Source organism: Alligator mississippiensis, chromosome 11 (assembly GCF_030867095.1).
Source record: "Alligator mississippiensis isolate rAllMis1 chromosome 11, rAllMis1, whole genome shotgun sequence".
In the NCBI taxonomy this organism is placed as follows: Eukaryota; Metazoa; Chordata; order Crocodylia; family Alligatoridae; genus Alligator; species Alligator mississippiensis.
This window is the reverse complement of record NC_081834.1, coordinates 42,180,776-42,199,095: the sequence shown is the minus strand read 5'-3', so window position 1 is coordinate 42,199,095 and position 18,320 is coordinate 42,180,776. Positions and strand designations below refer to the sequence as shown.

The following is an 18,320-nucleotide window of genomic DNA, read 5'->3' as shown; positions in this document are numbered from 1 at the left end:
CAGCTGGGAGTTGCATCAGCTGTGGGGGCTGGCTACTTGCCAGGGCAGGGGGAGCCTGGGATCATGATCCCAGGCTTCCCCTGCACTGGCAATAAGATGTGATAGGATCTGATGCTGGATCCCACAAACATGCCCCCTGGCATGCACATGTGGCATGGCAGGAGGTGCAGTTGTGTGGATTGCACATCAGGTCCTATATCTTACATTTACCTGAACTTCTAGAGGGGCCCATAGATTTCAGTGGAGCTGCATCTGCTTACAGTAGTAGCGAATTCAGTTTAACCTTAAAATAAGTGCCAGGGCCTGTTCCTGAAAACTGTGTGTGGGTCTTCAGACAGCACTGCATGCTGATGAAGACATGGAGAGGGATATGCTGGGAACCAGGTGCCTAAAAGGGATGCAAGTTGTAGCCATATTGGTTTACAAGCAAAAGGAATCAGAACTCATGGCAGAGGTGATATCTTTTATTAGACCAACTAGATATTTGCAACAAAAAAAATATTTATTTGCAGACTTTTGGGTCTACTCGCCCTTCCTCAGGCATAGGAGAATGCAAAAATTATAAAATTCATTTTCACCTAGGAGAAAGTTTACAATCTTTGCATTCTCCTATGCCTGAGGAAGGCTGTGTATGCCAGAAAGCTTGCAAATAAAGACTTTTTTTGCAAATATCTAGTTGGTCTAATAAAAGATATCACCTCTGCCATGAGTTTTGATTCCAGGTGCCTAAAAAGAGCACTGTGAAGGGACATAAAGGTTGCTCCTGTAGGGATTGAGGTTGTTCTTGGGATCCTGGTTGTTGAGGGGAGCACTGAGGGGCAGAGGTTCCCTGGAGCTAGATCCTGAGAGGAGCATTCTCCAGTCAACAGAAAATTCATAGATTTCATAAATTTCATAGACAATCTTGGCAATAGTGTCTGGAATCTGTGACCTTTATAGCAGAGGCATGGGTACAGTGGTCAGCAGGCAATTTTTACATTGCCCGTTGATCTCCATGCTACCCAAGGCGAGAATGAGGGGAGGCTTTGATCCTAACTGAGTATTACTGCTGAGCAGTCATGTGCACCACTGACCTGCAAAACTAGGCACTCTGTTTAGGGGCAGTCGTACCAGCCGGCACAATCTAGGTCACCGTGGCAAGCAAAGTACAGTAGCTTGGGCCCAATCAAGCTGCTTAGGGAGGAACATGGCTCTCGGCCCTTCAGGATGTGCCAGAGTCACTGATTCGGCATGGCATATGCATCCTTGCTGAACCCTGGCGGAGCCTTTGCCAGGGCTTTGTCCAAGCTAATTTTAAGTGACACAAATGATCCAATTTCAACCATTTCCCTCAAAAGACTGTTCCACAGCTGAAAAATCAATCTGTCTTTCAGCAAACGATCCCTGAAACACGCCTAAATTTCCTTATTGGTATGTCCTCATTTCTAAAACACTCTGTCTGTGGTTAGCCCTTAATGCTGCTTGTAGATATTCATCATGTTCTTCTTGTCCCTACCCTGTTCCTCTTCAGTTGTCTTCTAGGAAAGCTGCATGCAGTTATGTCTGCGTGTTTTCCTTCTCATTCAACCCTTAGATCATGGGCTGTCTAGCTGAAGGTCTTTGCTGTGTAGTATGGCCACCCTCCTTATTTAGCAGTGAAGTCCTGGACAGTTATGCTATTGTTACATAGGTTAATAGTATAGAAAAGGCTGAGAGCCATTGCCCTGGATCATGCTGATCACTGTCCTTCCTTTCAGTTTCTTAGCTGTCTTCAGGTTCTGAGGACCTAGGACTAAACATAGCTCCTTCAGCTTTCTCTTGCCAGAACTACATACAGAAGATTTGGACTGTTGCCTCCTGGCTTTTTGGCATCATGCCTCTTGCTACACTGCCCAAAACTGGGCCTTTTAACCCTGCTGCTATCGTTCCTACCCAGCTTGTTGTCTGTGTCCACCCCCAGGTCTTTTCAAGCCTGACGTTTCCCCAAATCCTTCCTCCTCCTGTGTTGTGACTGTAGTAGTGTTGTTGTGCTGTTGAAACTGCGATGGTCCAGGGAATATGTGAGAATCAGGATTTGTTTGGTGATACAGGTTTCGCTCGCCAACCACTGGGGTTAGGTTCCTGAAAGTTTCCGTGGTTGGCAAGACAAAAGGCTTATGGGGAAAATGGTAGGTGGTGGGCTGATGCGCAACCACAGGAAACTGTGGTTACTCAAAACTGTATACTGTGGTAGCCAAAATGGTATATAGAATATTACACGTGGATACTCAAATCCGGGGTTGGCAAAAACGTGGTTGGTGAGGGAAACCTGTATCTTTTACTGGACCAAGTTTACAGCGAGGAGGAGAGATCTGACAAGCTTTCCGGCACAAAGTGCCTTTCCTCAGGTCTGGGAAGGAAGCAGATTCAGCTGAATAACTTTGTTTGAGCCTGTTATGTAACTAGAAGTGGGCATTTAAAGAGAAGGGAGCAGCTTCTGCAGAGCAAGAAGTTATCAGAAGTAGTTACAGACCGACTAGTGAACAGTTGGCATGGATAAAGCTAATGATGTGAAACACGGAGATCATTTAAAAGGGAAATGGGCATTTTCCTAGCAAACCCTCATTCCTCTGTTTCCCAGCCACAGTCCACCCATAGCATGCTGCTAATGATCATGCCTTCCCCTACCAGATTGGCGTTTGCAAAGACTGTACTTCTGGAAGCTTTGCTCTCCACGGGACTCTTGACTTCACAGGCCTGGATTGAGGCTGGCTTTGGAGGTGACAGCCTGGCGCTGTTCTGGAGAAGCAGAAGATGGATCTTACCACAACCCATGGTGTTGGGAGAAGACTTCAAAGCTGCTTTGCTCTTCCTGTTTCATATCCGCCCCCAACCCGTTGATTTCAAAGCACCTCTCCATGTGTTGCCCTGCATTTCACGTCCTGGCCTTTCCCATCCCTTCCGTAGGCAAGTCAATAATGAAGGGGCCCGGAGCTCGTCTTTGCTTCCCCTTCCCATGGCCACGTTGGCTTCATTCGGACTCTGAGCACGTTGCCTTTGCTGCTATCCCCCATGGAGCTCATTATCGAGGGCTGATTTTACTTCTAGCCCTGCCAGAATGGCACAAACATAATGCTAATTCCTACCTTCCAGACCCAGCAGCCTGTTTGTTTCCTGGCTGGGTCTTTATGGTTGTGAGTCTCTATATCCTCCCCCCCACACTCTCCCTGACCTGGCACCATGCTTAGTAAGAACACACATCCCTGCAGTATAGAGACGATCCCACTCTGAATTCCCACTAGAAAGACTCTTTGCTGTGACGTCCAGCTTCAGAGTGGTTAGACTCAAACCAAAAAAGAGGTCTGGAGCTTGCTTCTATAGGGGACCTTGGAGATGATATGTGTTGGTGGGAGGGGAGGGTCTCATCAGGTTTTATTTTGCCTCCGAAACTGGTAAGCCATAAGGATATTTTGTGGTTGGGTTGGTAGAGAGATGCGGGTGGGTTGGTGTTTTGAGACTTGAAACAGCTTGGCTTTGAGTGCGTCATCACAAAGGGTGGCTCTGTGACAATGATATCAGAAGTCTTCGCAGCAACACGATATGCTTGTGGAGAACTTAGTGGTATGGCATGAGCAAGTGTTTAAGAACAAGGCAATCTTACATAAACTTGCCAACTGCATCAACATCTCTGAGCTGATTCAGTATAACTTCATTCTGCTGGAAACGGTAGCCTTATAGGCCTACAGTCTGGCCCTCTATGCAGCTGTCACTGTGTCCTGTATTTGGTGAAGCGCCTAGAATATGTGTGTCATTTTGGCTTTAACTTGGCACTGGGATCTCATCTCTGGCTGTTCATCTGTGGATCTGTCACTACATACATCCCCACCATGGCAGGGGGAAGGGAACGATCCTTCCTTCCATCCTTGGTACAGTGGCTGAGTGTGCTCTCAGGGACAGAGAGCAGGAACAGAGGCTGGGATTAAAGGTACACACAAACCGGTGGCACCTGTCATCCCTGAGTACAGAATTCTGCCTGGACTGACACAACGTTTCATAAAACAATTGGCCACGCTACGCCAGCAGCTACACTTAAGGAAGAAAGTGAAAGCAAAGGGATGCAAGGCAAGGAAAGGAGGGGGTGCAGGGGAGTTGCCTTTCTCCTTTTCTTCCAAGGTAAGCATCCCATTAACACGTTGTGGGAGGGTATGTGTGAACAGGGGACTCCATTAAAACAATCTCTCCAGCCATGTTGGGGGATGGAGGGGAAGATATCCAATAGCTCAGAAGGAAAGGTCATTAAATTTTCATCTGCTGATAGCTTTGAGGGCTGGGGGAGGGGAAGGTAGGGGGGGTGTAAGTGGAGGAGGTTGAAAGAGAATGGAAGGGAATATGAAAGAAGAAATAGCACAGAGCAGCATCTGGGGACTGCTTAGGGATATTTCAAGGACAGACTCTGTCCATTTTGAGAAGAAAACCACCCTAACCCTGTGGCTCCCCTCACCAGGGAAAAGGCAGTGCTGCCTGGGCCACTACCTGTGGCTATAACCAGACACTAGACAGGCCCTTAAATCTGTCTCCCAGCTCATCAGGAATTCAAGCCAAGGCTTTATCCATCCCAGTTATTTGTGCTTTGGTTGCACATAATATTGCAAGTGCTTATTGATTCCTCCTCCCCCACACCCTGCCTGAGCATCTTGCAGTGAATTCAATGTGCATTTGTGCAATTCACGGGCAAAGGAAGAATTGTGGGTAAATTTATCCCATTGACTATCAATAGGATATACCAGACATTTGTTTGGTTTTGGCTTGGTTTTCTTTTGTTGCAAAAGGGACAAGTTTCCACCTACTGAAATGATCGTTCAATTAAGCAGAAACTAGAGGCTGGGCTGCAGCATGGACTGTTTTGTTATGAATGAATGACTGTAGGATTTTCTGGTAGTTCCCATCTGAGGTCCCTGGCAGTGAGAGGTTGTTTGCACAGCTCCAGTCTCTGCTCCCTGTAGCCAAGATGTTCCAGTTATCCCTTGCTAAGAGCAATACTGGCCATTCTCCAGTGAAGGCTCTTAGAAAAGCCTCTGTTAGACACTAAGAAACCTTGTCATCTGCTACAAAGCAACCGATTCACACTTCCGAGACATTTGCATCACAGCCTCTTGATGCAGCCTCAGTCTCTTATGTACCACGTGGTGGCAAGATGTAGTAACAGGGTTAGACACTGTCCTTGTGCTGTCATGTGGGGTGCTCTGTTATCTGAATTAATTCATGGGTAGGCCAGTGACTCGGGAAGTAGGTCAGCCTGCTAAGCACACCTGTCTATTGATATCAGGGTCATGTCCTCATCATTGAGACACCCCTGGGTCCAACCATCTCATAAATGATAGGACTGTGTCATCTGGATTTAAATCCAGGGCCAGATTTGCTGGATTGCCTCTCTCTATAATTAATCAAACCCAGTGTGTACATTCACACAACCCTGATTTTTGGATCAAGACTGAAGCTTCATGACAGACAGGTCTCTAGAAACAATGGGCCAGACCCCATTCCACCAATTAAGCACCAAAGTTCAATCTCCTTCCTGCCTGCTCAAGTGTCTTTAAAGTTTAACATGCCATCATCTTAGCTGTAAGACTAAGTCACAAAAAATCAGTGAGGAGAAGGATCCACACATGTTTTGGCATTGGAATAGGACTTAAGAACCTCTTATGGCAAAGTATGTGCTCTTGGAAAGGATCACCCACCTCCCCCTTAGAGTTGAGGATTAGACAGTTCCCTGCAAGAATATTGTATAAAGGGATTTGTCTTGACTGACTTTTTAGGAAATGAACTGAGGCAAAATGGGGCTCGAGGCTTCTTTCCAAGCTCAGTCTGAGCCATTACAAAAGCAACAGTAATCCAGTTTTGTGTGTAAAGGGTGAGAACCACTGACCTCTGTGGCGCCCACTTGCAAGTACCCAGATTTGCCCAATAACTAGGGACCAACTAAATCACAATGTTGCAATTTTTGTGGAAACCACAAAAACCAGCATTTCCTGTGACTGTGTGCAGAATCACCCGAAAAAAAGATGAAAGCTTATTGGAATACAACGAAAGTGCAGCAATCCCCGCAGCATAGAGCACGTGGTTTGAGAGAGCTACTGGGAGACTGAGCTAGTGACATAGACTCGGTGAAAGCGCCAGCCAGGATAGCAAAAGGATTTTGGAGCCATATTTTAAGAAGCTAGATGCAATGCTGCCATCTGAAGATGAGTAATTGGCCTCTCGGCCAGTCAGCAGTAAGGAGCAGGACCGCTGGGGCGGAAGGGTGGGTTCACTGCGAAACTGGCTCTGCAAGCTGTAAGCAGCTCACAAAAATCCCTTTATCTCACCATGATTTAGGTAGGTCCCTACCAATAACCTCTTCCTAACCCTGGCAACTTCGCCTAAGAAGCATGTGGTCATCCTGGTTTGTAAAGTGTCTAGGCTTAACCCAATTATGGATTAAAAGGCAACTCTCCTTCCATCCCTCTACTCCCATCCCGTCTTCACCATGCATTGCTGGGTCCCCTGGCCTCCCTGGGCTGTGTTAGTAGGCGAGGAGATGGCTTTCCTTTTCTGCTAAGGGCAGTGGCTGCGAGGCAGGGGAGGTACTCCCAAATGGACTCTGTTTCTTGGCGTGTGAGGTTCTCCCATCTGTCTGAAATCTGTTTGGTGCCCTGCGGATCACAGCCTCATCCCTGCCAAGAAAAAGCCATTAAATTGACATCCTTTCCCTTGTCACAAGGGACCTGGAGCCTTTCTCTGTTTAAAGAAATAGATAATCATTTCCAGTCATCAGTTTCCTAGGGCCTTTTTCCAATACACCTGCCAATTAGTCCTCTGCTTTGAAAACCGTGGCTGTTGCAATTAACTGTCTGAGTGCTCTGAGAACATGCATCCAAACCAGGCCCCGGCTGGATTCCCCCTAGGGCTGCATCAGCTTCACGTCCTATTAAAACTTGCTTTGTATCAGGCCAGGCCCATTGATCCAGGTATAGCAAAAGGCAGTGTGTGCGTTTGAGTCCTAGGCTGGATCTCTTTCTATGCACTGTTAAGATCTTTGGGCACTACAGAGGACTGAGGAACACCTTCGGCAACTCTGTATGTGTCCAGAGCAAAGGTTTAGAGGTTTAAGTGGGACCATTTGGGAGATGTAGACAGATGAGGAGCTGGTTGGGCAGCGTGGCTTACAGAGCAGCTGGCTGGCCAGCACCATGGTGAGCTGTGGAGCGGAGCTGAATCAGCAGCATTGCACCTGTCAGTGATGGAGAAGAGAATGAGGAGGCAGGCATAAGAAGCAGGGACATAGCCAGCTGGCTCTGAGAAAGCAAGGCATTGTGGTTCTTTGATGGTGTTGCAACTCTTTGATCCCCGCTCTGGGCCAGATCCATCACTTCACTGCTGTGTCAGTGGGAAAGGGGAGGAAAGAAAGATGGTATGTCAAATCATTGGGCCCGGGGATGCTGCTTTGGTTGATATAGCCTTCCCTACAGCCCACAAAAGCCAGAAGAAAATTGACCTCCATAGGATGACATCAGTGAGGGAGATGAAGTTTAGGAGGTAATCCTATTTTGCTTGGCTTATGTTAGTGTCTCGAGGCCCCATGTAAGGAAGGACCTGATTTGTTGTAGGCGTTGTACAGCCAGACAGGGGAGGATTAAGATTCATTGGGGCACTGGGCCTCCCCACAGCGGGAGCAGTGGCCGGAGTGGGATGTACTGCTCCCCAGCCCTGGGGCAGGAGCTGTGGCCACCCCCACCTGCAGGTCTGCACTGGAGCTAGCGCCGGGGGTGCCAAGCTGCTGCCTGCCAGGCACATGTGGCACAGACTGAGCTCTGGGGCTAGCCCCTCATTCAGCTCAGTCCAGCTGCAGCAGCACCCAACAAATGGCACCCACCAGCAGCCACAGCCCAACGCATTGTACACACCTGGCCCAATCACCAGTTTTGTCCATGCCAAGGCAGGGGCCCGGGGCCCAGCTGGCCCATGCATTAATCCACCAATGCAGCCAGATAGGAACAATCTCCTTTCCCTGCTTCCCTTGAGCAGAGCTGTCAGTAGCATCCATTGCCACCACCTGGTTTCTTTGCTGGATGTTTCCTTTCTACCAGCAGAAGAAGGAGCTGAATCCAGCAAATAAATTTCATGCCATATGTGCTCAGTACTTTGAATGCTGTAGTTGAATTTTTCGACCACCGGGAGCTCACTTCCAGATTGTAACCGGTACCTGAAGTCCCTGCATATGCTTTTAAAGGAGAGAGAAGGAAAGATTAATAGAACTGTTTTGATGATGCTGACCCCATTATGGCATGTGTGAGAAGCTGTCCCTCATGAAGATAAACAGTATAAATGGATACTTGCACAAGGCAGTTTCCTGTAAATGCTCAAAACTTGATTGCAATGGCTCCAACTGGTTATCATTTATGTGGTCTTAAAATTTAACTTGGAGAGTCGTTACCATTTAACCTTCTCTCTCCCTCCACCATCAGATATCGGCCTGCCCTCTCACTGATGCATCAGGATAATTGGCCTCCAGAGTGTAAAGTAGCCTTTAGGATAAAAAGGATATCATTGTTACAGCAATATGCATAACAACCGTGTCAGGGAAGGGCTTTGAGATTATGGCAATGAGGGAGTTGTAAATGCTTGACTAGTTTAAATGAGGAAGTAGGCAAGTCTGATACAGAAAGACAAAGAAGATGCTGCATAATAGCAGGAAGCATTAGGACACTAGCTTGGGTCTTAGGGGTCTCCGGTGTAATTTCTTTCTCTGCCACAGATTATGTGTGTAATCCTGTCACTAAGGTCCAGATCCTCAATGGGATGTAGGCATCCAACTCCCATTGCAATTGCTGGGAGTTAGATGCTTAAATAAGAAGTAAGGACCAGGTCCTGTTCCAGCCAGTTGGTGGCCCAGTGACCCTAAGTTTCTGTGTGCTTCAATTTTGCTTCCTGTAAACTGGAGGAAATGTGATGTATCATATCTCAGATGCAGGCGAGATGTGGCTGGAGCCCCTGGGCTGGTGGAAGGCACTGGGAATCTAGACAGGGAGCAGGCATAGGAAGGGGGGAAGACCTGCCTGCTTCCCTTGACCCCGGCTGATCCAGGCATGGATGGAGCCCTAGAGCTGCTATTGCCCTGTCCAAGCAGGGCAGTCGTGCAGGCTCCTTCTTTCAACACCTGCTTCCTCCTCCCATCCCCATGTCCCCCTCTGGCCATGGGAGCAGACACTGGAAGGAGGACCTTGTGCACTGCTGTTCTCACTGAGCCTAGCTCTCCACACAGTTGTTCCCTACAGCCATGGCTGGAGCAAGGCAGGAGCAGCTCTCTGGCTCCCCCCAAGACTGCCTTAGCCAGGGACAGTGGTGGCAGGGGGCAGGGTCCTCCTTCCAGTGCCTGCTCCTGGACTGTGAGGGACTATGGGCAGTGGCAAGGAGCAGATGCTGGAAAAGGAAACCTACCTGCTGCCTCTGCCCTTACTTAGCCCAGCACCCATTGCTGCTCTCTGCAGCTCACAGTTAGAGCGGGACATGCACAGTCCTGCAGCTGCCCCCATGCTCTGGCCAAGTGGGACAGTGGCAGTGGTGGGTGGCTGTGTCTCCAGCAAGTCCCAGGGCTCCAAGTGCAGTGAGCAGTTGTTCAGGTTGCTGGGCTTTTCTGGGGACAGCAGAAATGATGGCAGAAGAGAGGGTCTGACTGTACCAGCGCACCCTTGTTGGATCTGCCCCTGCCCCTCTGAGACACAGAAGCGGGTTGTGACGATAAATGCATGGGGAACTGTCAGATGCTTAGATATCATAGTCATGGGGCCCTACCACAGTGTTAAATGTATGGCGTAGACTACAACATTAGGCCTGATTTGCTAATTGCCCTCATTGCTGTAAATCAGGAGAACCATGGAATTACAATGGTACAAGTCAAAGCAGAGTCAGAGTCATTATTGCTGTTAAAAAGGTGGTTGGTCCCAAGCCATAGATCATGTTTCTGTATTGACCTTTTAAGCATGCTGCCTAAACCTAGGAAAGTCACTCATTTCTTGGAAACAATCCATGATGCTCAACTTTTTGGCTGATCTCCAGACTCTTTGAACTGACTAGCTCAATAATTGCTCCTGAGGAACAGAAGTAGGCTGGGACCAAGACTGAGGATTTCACCACCTGAGAGGCTTTGATGGTTTAGATCTGACTCAAAACTTTGTGCGTTGGGTGCATCTTTTGGGACACCTGAGATGTTGATGAGACCCTTTGGACCGCTTAGCAAGAACATTCTCTTCTTACTTGGTATATCGGGATTTAAACTTATTTAACCTCCAGATTTCTAGAGTACAAATAAAGCAGGATGGACAATGCTTGGAAAAGTTTTTGTTTTCATTAACCTTTTCTGAGGTGAATTTATTTATTTGGTTTTGGTCCCAAAACTGGAACAGACATATTTTCAATGTAATGCTACCTGTTTTTGGGGATCAGTGTAAAAAAGGTCAGCTTTACAATGTCGCTTCTAAAATATTGCAAGACAAGTAGATCCTTTCCACAAAAAATGTAGCTGAAAACGCAACTTTCCATCCAAAAAAAAGAAGCCCTAAAACAAAAATGTTTGACCAAAAATAATTCTAAGCAGCCATAAATGGAAGTTGACTCCCAGGGGCAGATGTATTTCTGGGTACAGAACCCTACAATCTATGTGTGGGAAAACATTGGCCCATTTTAGTCCACCTGCTTGCAGCCAATGCAGGATTATTCCCTACTGTACATTTACTTGTGCTTGTTCCAGTTGAGAACTGGCCTTTTGCTGTTCCACATGGGGGAAAGCAGGTGAGATCTGTGCACGAACAGTATTTCTTGACCAAATCTTTTGCAAATGGTAGTTCCACAGATTATATAGTTCCTGAGAGCTTTGTTTTTAAATTGTTGTTGTCATTAAGGTAAATTTTAATGATAATGAAGTGGAGGGACTGGGAGCATCACCTACAATTAGGCATAATGCATCTATCAGATACTTTATGTGGCTCCCTTATAATATTAGGGGACCTCACAACATCTGTGGGAGGTAGGGAAGTGGTATTATCTCCATTCTAAAGGTGGGGAACCAAGGTGGAGAAGAATTAAGTGACTTGCCCAAGGTCACATGGGTAGTCTGTGACAGAGCAGGTTCCCTGAACCTGAGGAAGGCTGAAGACTGCACCCCAGTCATTCTTCCTCTCTTATCTGAATCTTGGTATAACTCTTTACTTACCCAGTCACTTAGGCTCTGGCAGTTCCCTGTTACATATCCTCATCCTTGCTATGGTATCAGTATCTATTGTTAACTTAATATGACTCCATTCAACTGAGCCAAGTGTGGACAAATTAAACTGAGAACTGCTGAACTCATTTCTCTGAGGATCTCACAAAGCTTGTCCAAATCTCAGACCACCCCATTGCTGCATGTTGGCCATTTTAGTACTTTCATGAGCATGATCTGGTACAACACGAGGCATCTGTTAGATTAAGCTTTGCCAGCAGCTCTAGCTTGTATTGGCCTTTCTTCTACAGGTGAAATCTCCTTACTTTGATCCTCAGGTAGGGACTGACTCTGAGTGACAGAAAACCACCAGCCAGGAGCCTGTAGTTCAGGCATGACCCCTTTCATTTTGGCAAACAGAAGTTGCTTAGACCTCTGCCCTGCCCTAGGTCTGAAGAAAAGACAAGTAGCCCTAAGCTATTTGCTGGGGAGGATTGATGGAGCAGCACAGTGATCTCTGGACATGTGACACCTTTGGTGCTGACCCAGAGGGGCCTTGCCCAACTAGCAATATGAGGGGATTATCCGAGTGGGCCCTTGTGAGAGATGGAGCTGGAGCCAAGAGGGGAATAAAGGGGGCATTGAAATGCGTTTGCTTCACTGCTCTCATTAAGGAGGCTTAGGGGATTCTAGTCAGAAAGGAGTCTGTTTGTCATTCCAGGCTACCTCGGGTCTTGTGGCTAGATGTTAGCAATTTAGCAGGGATTACCATTGCCTGTGAGGTATTATGCAAACCAAGTACAGCTCCATTGTGCAGACATGAGCAGAGGAGGAAGTCATATCATACAATGTGGTTGCCAGTCTGTGAACCTCTCCTAGCCTGTATCAGCAAAAGTATGAGAATAGCAGTACAAGGTTGTAGTTGTGCAGAGCCTAGCACCCTGTAGTCCTGGTCCACGGCCAGTGCCTCTAGGTGCTAATCACTCAGTCCTAATAGTAATCATGATTAGAAATAGACTGGGCAGGAACATCCTTAACAAGGATTAGATGTTGATCCTTGCATCTTTGCTGGTGGATGGAGGCAGGGGAGTATGAGAGCAGCTGGAAGCAAAGAAGGAGCATGACTAATGCCATTTTTGATCCTTCTCATGCTGAAACATATAGATGATGTGAAATTAAACTAAGTCACTGGCTCTTCTACAAGGGATGGTGTGGGGCTAAATTGTGGCATCGCCTACCAAAAAGGTTGCCCCCCCCCGCCCCCCTATTGCATTAAAAAAGGGGAAGGACATGAAAACTAAATTTACCTCTATCCTAAGATAAAATTGTTGTTCTCCAGCTCCTTTTATGGAGCAAAAAGGCTATAAATTAATGTAATCAATTAAATGTTATGAATTCATCTCTGATACCCACACACTTAATGACCTACTAGAAGGGAAATCTAATTGCATCAAACCTGATGCTGACAATGATCATCCATGTCTCTGCTGACTGTTTCAGCCTTGACCTTGTTTAAGTCTTGGGCATAGCAAATCCCTTTCTCTGGTATTTCAACAATCCTGTTATGCTCAAATGGGAAAGGGAAGTTATTAGAGTGCGGATGTGCTCCGAAAACAGTCCCTTCCAAGAGCTGCTTGCTTTATTTGTTACAAGCACTTTGCTGAGCACATTTTTTCTCCATGAAGTATGTGATTTCAAGCATCTCTGAAGGTTTTTATTGTACAGAACTCCACCGTATGCTCTGTAGAGGGCATATCTATACCATATCCATCATGCACCCATGAGGCATGCTGAGACTCATGCTCTACCCACCTCTTTCTGCACGCTATGTGCCAATCCTGGAAATGAGTTTGTGAAGCCACTGCCCCCTGGAGACAGATCTCAAGAGAAATCTCAGATGATGCCCTCAGTGTGACTTCACTGCCTGGGCTTTCCTATTGGTGCCATGGAGGGGTGGGTAGGTCAGCAGGGTGCACTTGCATGATGCTCCCAGGAGCATTGGGAAAGCTGAATAGAGGTGCCCAGCCCTAGGTCAGCTGTTTTAGCGCTGCAGGACCAGGACCAAGTCGGCCAACATATCCTGCCCACAGTGATCCAGGCCCTGAACTGTGCCCAGTGAGACTGAAGGCAAAATTCAGTGTTGTGCCTTTTACTCCTCAGCAACACAGTTTGGGTTTGAATTGGCAGCTCTGTGGTTTGTGACTTCTTGCTGCCCTCAAACTCAATGCGAGACAGATCTGTTGCAACTTCTTTAGGTGTGAACGGTATGTAGCGATCTGCCATAAAATGCCTCTGTCACTGCACCCTGTTTGGAAAGCAAAGAAAGGGTGACAGTAGTAGAAGACCAGTAGGAAATGGTCTATTGGTTCAGTAGGCAGCACTTTTGCTTTGTGTCAGTACTGGGGTACCAGCCTGGGCTGGGGTGGAGGCTATTTGAGTTAGATTCCCTTAGATGAGATTTATTACCAAGATCTGAATCATAGAATTGTAGAAAATTAGGGTTGGCAGGGACCTCGGGATGGGTCATCTACTATGGTTTTATGGTTCCTATCCAGGTGGCATCAGTGCAAGAAGAGAGCCCTGCTAGTAACTTTCCTTGGGTGGCAATTGCATTCCCTATTATTTTAGATTCCTCCTGTAGTTTTGTTTGGAGAATGTTTTACTACTACTCCTACAGCAAGGCCAGTGTTATTGTGCACCTTTAAATTGCTGCTGTCCTTTACCTTGGAACTGTCTGCATTTTGGTGGCTGAGGAAATGAACCTTATGAATAAACCCTGCTAAATTCATCCACTGAATGGAGGCATGAATTGGGTCCAGAGTCAATACTATGCTTTGGGATCCTTTCTGATGACTAGTACCTCATGTGACTAGTGTCTCTGACTCAGTCATGAGTAGAAATGGCATTCCATCTTCTTCAGCCCTCGGCGAGGTTTATGCTACTTTAGATACATGTGACTCTGATTTTGAGTGATTTTTTTTTCCTCCCCTCCTAGTAAAACCAAATACCAAGCACAGAACAAAAAGGAAGCCCAGGGAGTGACTCATGCCTCCACAGAGCCTACCTACTCTCCAACCTGGGAGGAGAAGGTGACAGTAGAAACGGATGCAGAAGATGCTGGCCACGAAGGTGTGATTTCAGAAGGGAGCTGAATAGTGGGGGTGGGAGAGGCGAATATAAATGAGATGGCCTGATACTTGGGCCACTGACACTTTTCAAAGATGAGGGTAAATGCTAATGCTACCAAGTCAAAATGATCCCAGTACACAGTTGGGGAATGACTTCTCAACGGGCAGAACTATTAAGAATCAGGTCCTTTCAAGCCTATGTATAGGAGTTATAAATCTTTATGATTTAGAACAGAAGTTGATCATAGGAAGGTAATTCTAGCCATGGTCTAGCATTGCAAATGAAGCAGACCATTGTGTTGAGTTTTATACCTTACTCTGAAGCCTCTCACACTAGTTGCTATCAAGGCAGGTACTGGACTTGCATAATTGAAGATCATTGAGAAAGGCTATGGAGTCCCCATCCCTGGAAGCTTTTAAGTGTAGGTTAGACCAGTGGTATGCAATAGGGCTGTGTGAAATTTCAACAAGTGTTTCATTTCGAAGCTGTTTCAACACGTTTTGAGCCCAAAACAGCAAAAACAAAACAAAAGGTTTTGAAACAGCTTTGAAACGAAATGAGGGCACTCAAAATGTTTCAAAAGTTTTGAAGCGTTTCGAGTTTTGAAGAAGCCTGGTGGCAGGAGTTGCGGGAGAGCCAGGGCTGTACACCAAGCAACTCCGCCAGCCCCGCAGACCTGCCCTCCCAGCACTGCTGGACTCCTCCCAGGGTTGCAAGCCCCCAGATCTGCATGCAGGATGACAGGAAGCTGCTGCTGCTGCCTGGGGCCAGCGGCAGCACCAGTCTTCTTGGCACAGGGTGCTGGCTGTGCCCAGTGCCGGTCCCAGGCGGCAGTGGCAGCCTCCTGTCATCCAGCACAGATCCAGGAGCCTGGACCCCCAGGAAGAGTCTGGCACAACCCTACAGCCCTTCTTGGGGTGTGAGCCCCCAGATCTGCGCGTAGGATGACGGGAGGCTGCCACTGCTGGCAAGTGACATGAGTTTTGCTTGTCAGCACCTTGAGGTGCAGTTTCCCAGAAACCCCTGCACCTATATCCTTGTAACTTGGCAGGCTTCATGCCCTCAGAGGGAGCTACCATCCCTGTAAGGTTCATCTGAATTAGTCATGAAATGACAAAGTTATAGGCATTTTCCTGATTCCCCATTATACCCTATGGGCAAAACGCTGAAAAGCGTCAAAACAATGAAATCGTTTTGATGAAAGAAAACTAAACAGTGCTTCAAAACAAAACAAAACGACAAAATGAAACACCGTCCTTTGAAACGGTGAAACAGAAGTCAATTGAAACAGTGCTGATTCACACAGCCCTAGTAGGCAACCTTTTCTGGTTACAGGCCATAGTGACCCACCCCCGTTCAGAGGCAGGTGAGCCTAGTACAGGGGTGGGCAAAATGCAGCCCAGGACTAGATGTGGCCCGCCAGGCCATTCTATCCAGCCCGTGAGGCCCCTAAAAAATTTAGAAAATTAATATTTTTCTGCCCCTGGCTGCCTATCATGCGGCCCTCGATGGCTTGCCAAAACTCAGTAGGAGGCCCTCCGCCCAAAATAATTGCCTGCCCCTGGCCTAGTAGGTGGGCACTGGGACCACCTGCAGCCACTGCTTCTCCTGGGAGGATGCCTGCAGCTGAACCCCTGCATCCTTGGACCAGATCTAGTGATTCTGTGGGCTAGGGTTGCTAAATCCTGGGTTAGACAAACACTTGGCAAGGATGGTTTAGAGAGGGATGATCCTGCCTTGAGCAGGGGGTTGAAGTAGATGACAACATGATTTCCCTTCCAGCCCTGCTTTTCTTTGTGTTTCTGGGCAGCCTTGTTTTGGAGAAGGGTTGCTACAGCCTAGAAATCTATTTGCTCTGGGCTGGGGAGCTAATGATGATACTATTACCTAGCTCTCTTCCAGTGCTTGTTACTAATAGACCCCAGCATACTTTCCAAAGGTGGATTGTCACCCCTGTTATAGAGATGGGGAAACTGAGGCATGGGAAAGTAAACTGATCTGCCTAAGACCATACAGAGAGAGGTACTTAGCAGTGTTAGTCTGAAGTCAGACAGAAGGCAGGGTAGAGATGCACTTTGTAAACTAAAGCAGGGGTGCATAAGTTTTGTGAACCTGAACTCACTTCATCAGCTGCTTTAAAAGTATATGATGAAGTAAACTCGTGCTCACAAAAGCTTATGCATCTCTGATTTAGGTGGCCTGTTATAAGTTGCACCTCTGTCCTGCCTTCTGCCTAAGCTCATACAGCCAGGCAGTGGCAGAGCTGGGAATACAGCCAAGGCACCTAGATCTAGATCTTAGGCTATTCCAGTACATTGATCATTCGAGTGGCACATTGGCAGTAGTTCTGCCAACTCCCCTCAGTCCCAAGAAGGAATAGCCCTGAGACAGCTAGGAAAATAGGTCCTTATCCTGATCTGCAGGATGCCTGGCTTTGGACAGAGCAGTATCAATGCCCTTGAATCCTGACCTGTTGTACGTCTAGTCTGATTGCTTCTCGTTAGTGCTCCACAGCCTTCCTGTTTATTCTGCAGTCATTACCAGTTATTCGCTTCCCCACTGCAGTGCTGGTGGTTAGGTCTTATTTTATTGTTCCTAACTCAGTGTAGTTAAGTATATAATTGTAATAACACTAATGGAATTAGAGTTTGGGATTAAATTAAAGTCAGATGCCTGCAAAATGAATGTGGAGGTCCGTGGAAGCCAATCATGGCATTACATATAATTCCATTAACCCTGTTCATTGCTCAGATGTTGCTCAAACCAAATCAGAGAACATTTGATGTACTTACTATACCTGACTTGTGCTCACAGGAAGGACATGAGGGCAGACACACACACTAAAATAACTTTGAGCTAGATCTTCTGCTGGTGAGAATTAGCATGCTCCGGTACCAGGGGAAATATGTCATTTGGCATCAGCTGAGAGTCTGTGTGTATTTGAACCCATGCCTGTATGTGACTAGACATGAAATAACAGTAGAAAATTATTTCTCTACAGGTTGATGCAGTATCTGAAAGTGGAGGGATATCGCTAAACCTTTATTGGTTTTAAAGCCTCTACATGGGGATGTTTGTATCCCAGCTGTGTTCACTTTCCCAACCCCAAGGGAAATCATTTTCCCTAGACACTAGGTTTTGTAGGTTTTACTAGACTCTTATGCCTTGTTGGCTCAGTGTGGCCATGTTCCCTGACCTGCAGGATCCTGTGTCAAGATCTCAGTTGTTGGAACCAAAATTTGCCGGCTTGGCAAGGAAAAAAATTGTGTAAAACTTTGTAGCTCTTATGATCCTGCATCACATAGATAGCCATTCAAAAGCCCCAATTTTGTTATTAGTTCTTTGTGGGGAAAGTTCTGCATCATGCATGTGCCTGAGGCCAAGGATTTTAAAATGACTGGTCATTATGAGCAACTCAGTTTTTTACCCCAACTGGCAGAAGACTGATAGGGAAAAAGGAGAGAGATTTGAGCATATGACCAGAGAATTCAGTGGATTGCAAGTGGAGAATGAGAATTTCCCACCCGATAGTGGGAATCAGAGCCATAACAAAGAAGAATGGCTAACCTGAAATCTCTTAAAGAGATTTGTTTTTTCATTGGTGGGGGAGACATTGAGCACTTGGCCTCTAGAAAGCATATTCCTGTAAAGTGTTTCACATTAGTCACCAGAAAAAAATAGGTGACAAAAAGTATTAGTGACTTTTGGTAGTGTTGGAGTGATGTAGCCATGATGGTCCAGGAATTATGATGGAGGCAAGAAATGTTGTGCTTAATATTTTTTATACACAGTTGGGGTAGACTTAGACAAGATTTTGCAAATCCAGGCAGCTCCAGTGACTTTTGCATATGTTGCTAACTGCATATAAAATATTACAACAGTCCAACTAGCCTGAAATATGTCCTACTGCCATGTGCTGGTGAGACTCAGAAATGTCCCACTGTGTGTCACAGGGTTTATACTGCAAGCAGCTGATAGCTAGTCTATTTAAGATCAA

The 18,320-nt window shown here is 46.7% G+C and overlaps 1 protein-coding gene across 1 annotated transcript in view; it reads left to right on the top strand.

Annotated features, from left to right (window-relative positions):
• The window catches only part of CCDC33 (coiled-coil domain containing 33), a 199,409-nt gene that overhangs the window by 55,569 nt on the left and 125,520 nt on the right, over window positions 1-18,320 (top strand). Inside the window, exon 5 of the mRNA XM_019477767.2 lies at window positions 14,190-14,323. Coding sequence (XP_019333312.1) covers window positions 14,190-14,323 — 134 coding nt within the window. The remainder of the gene's footprint in view (window positions 1-14,189; window positions 14,324-18,320) is intronic.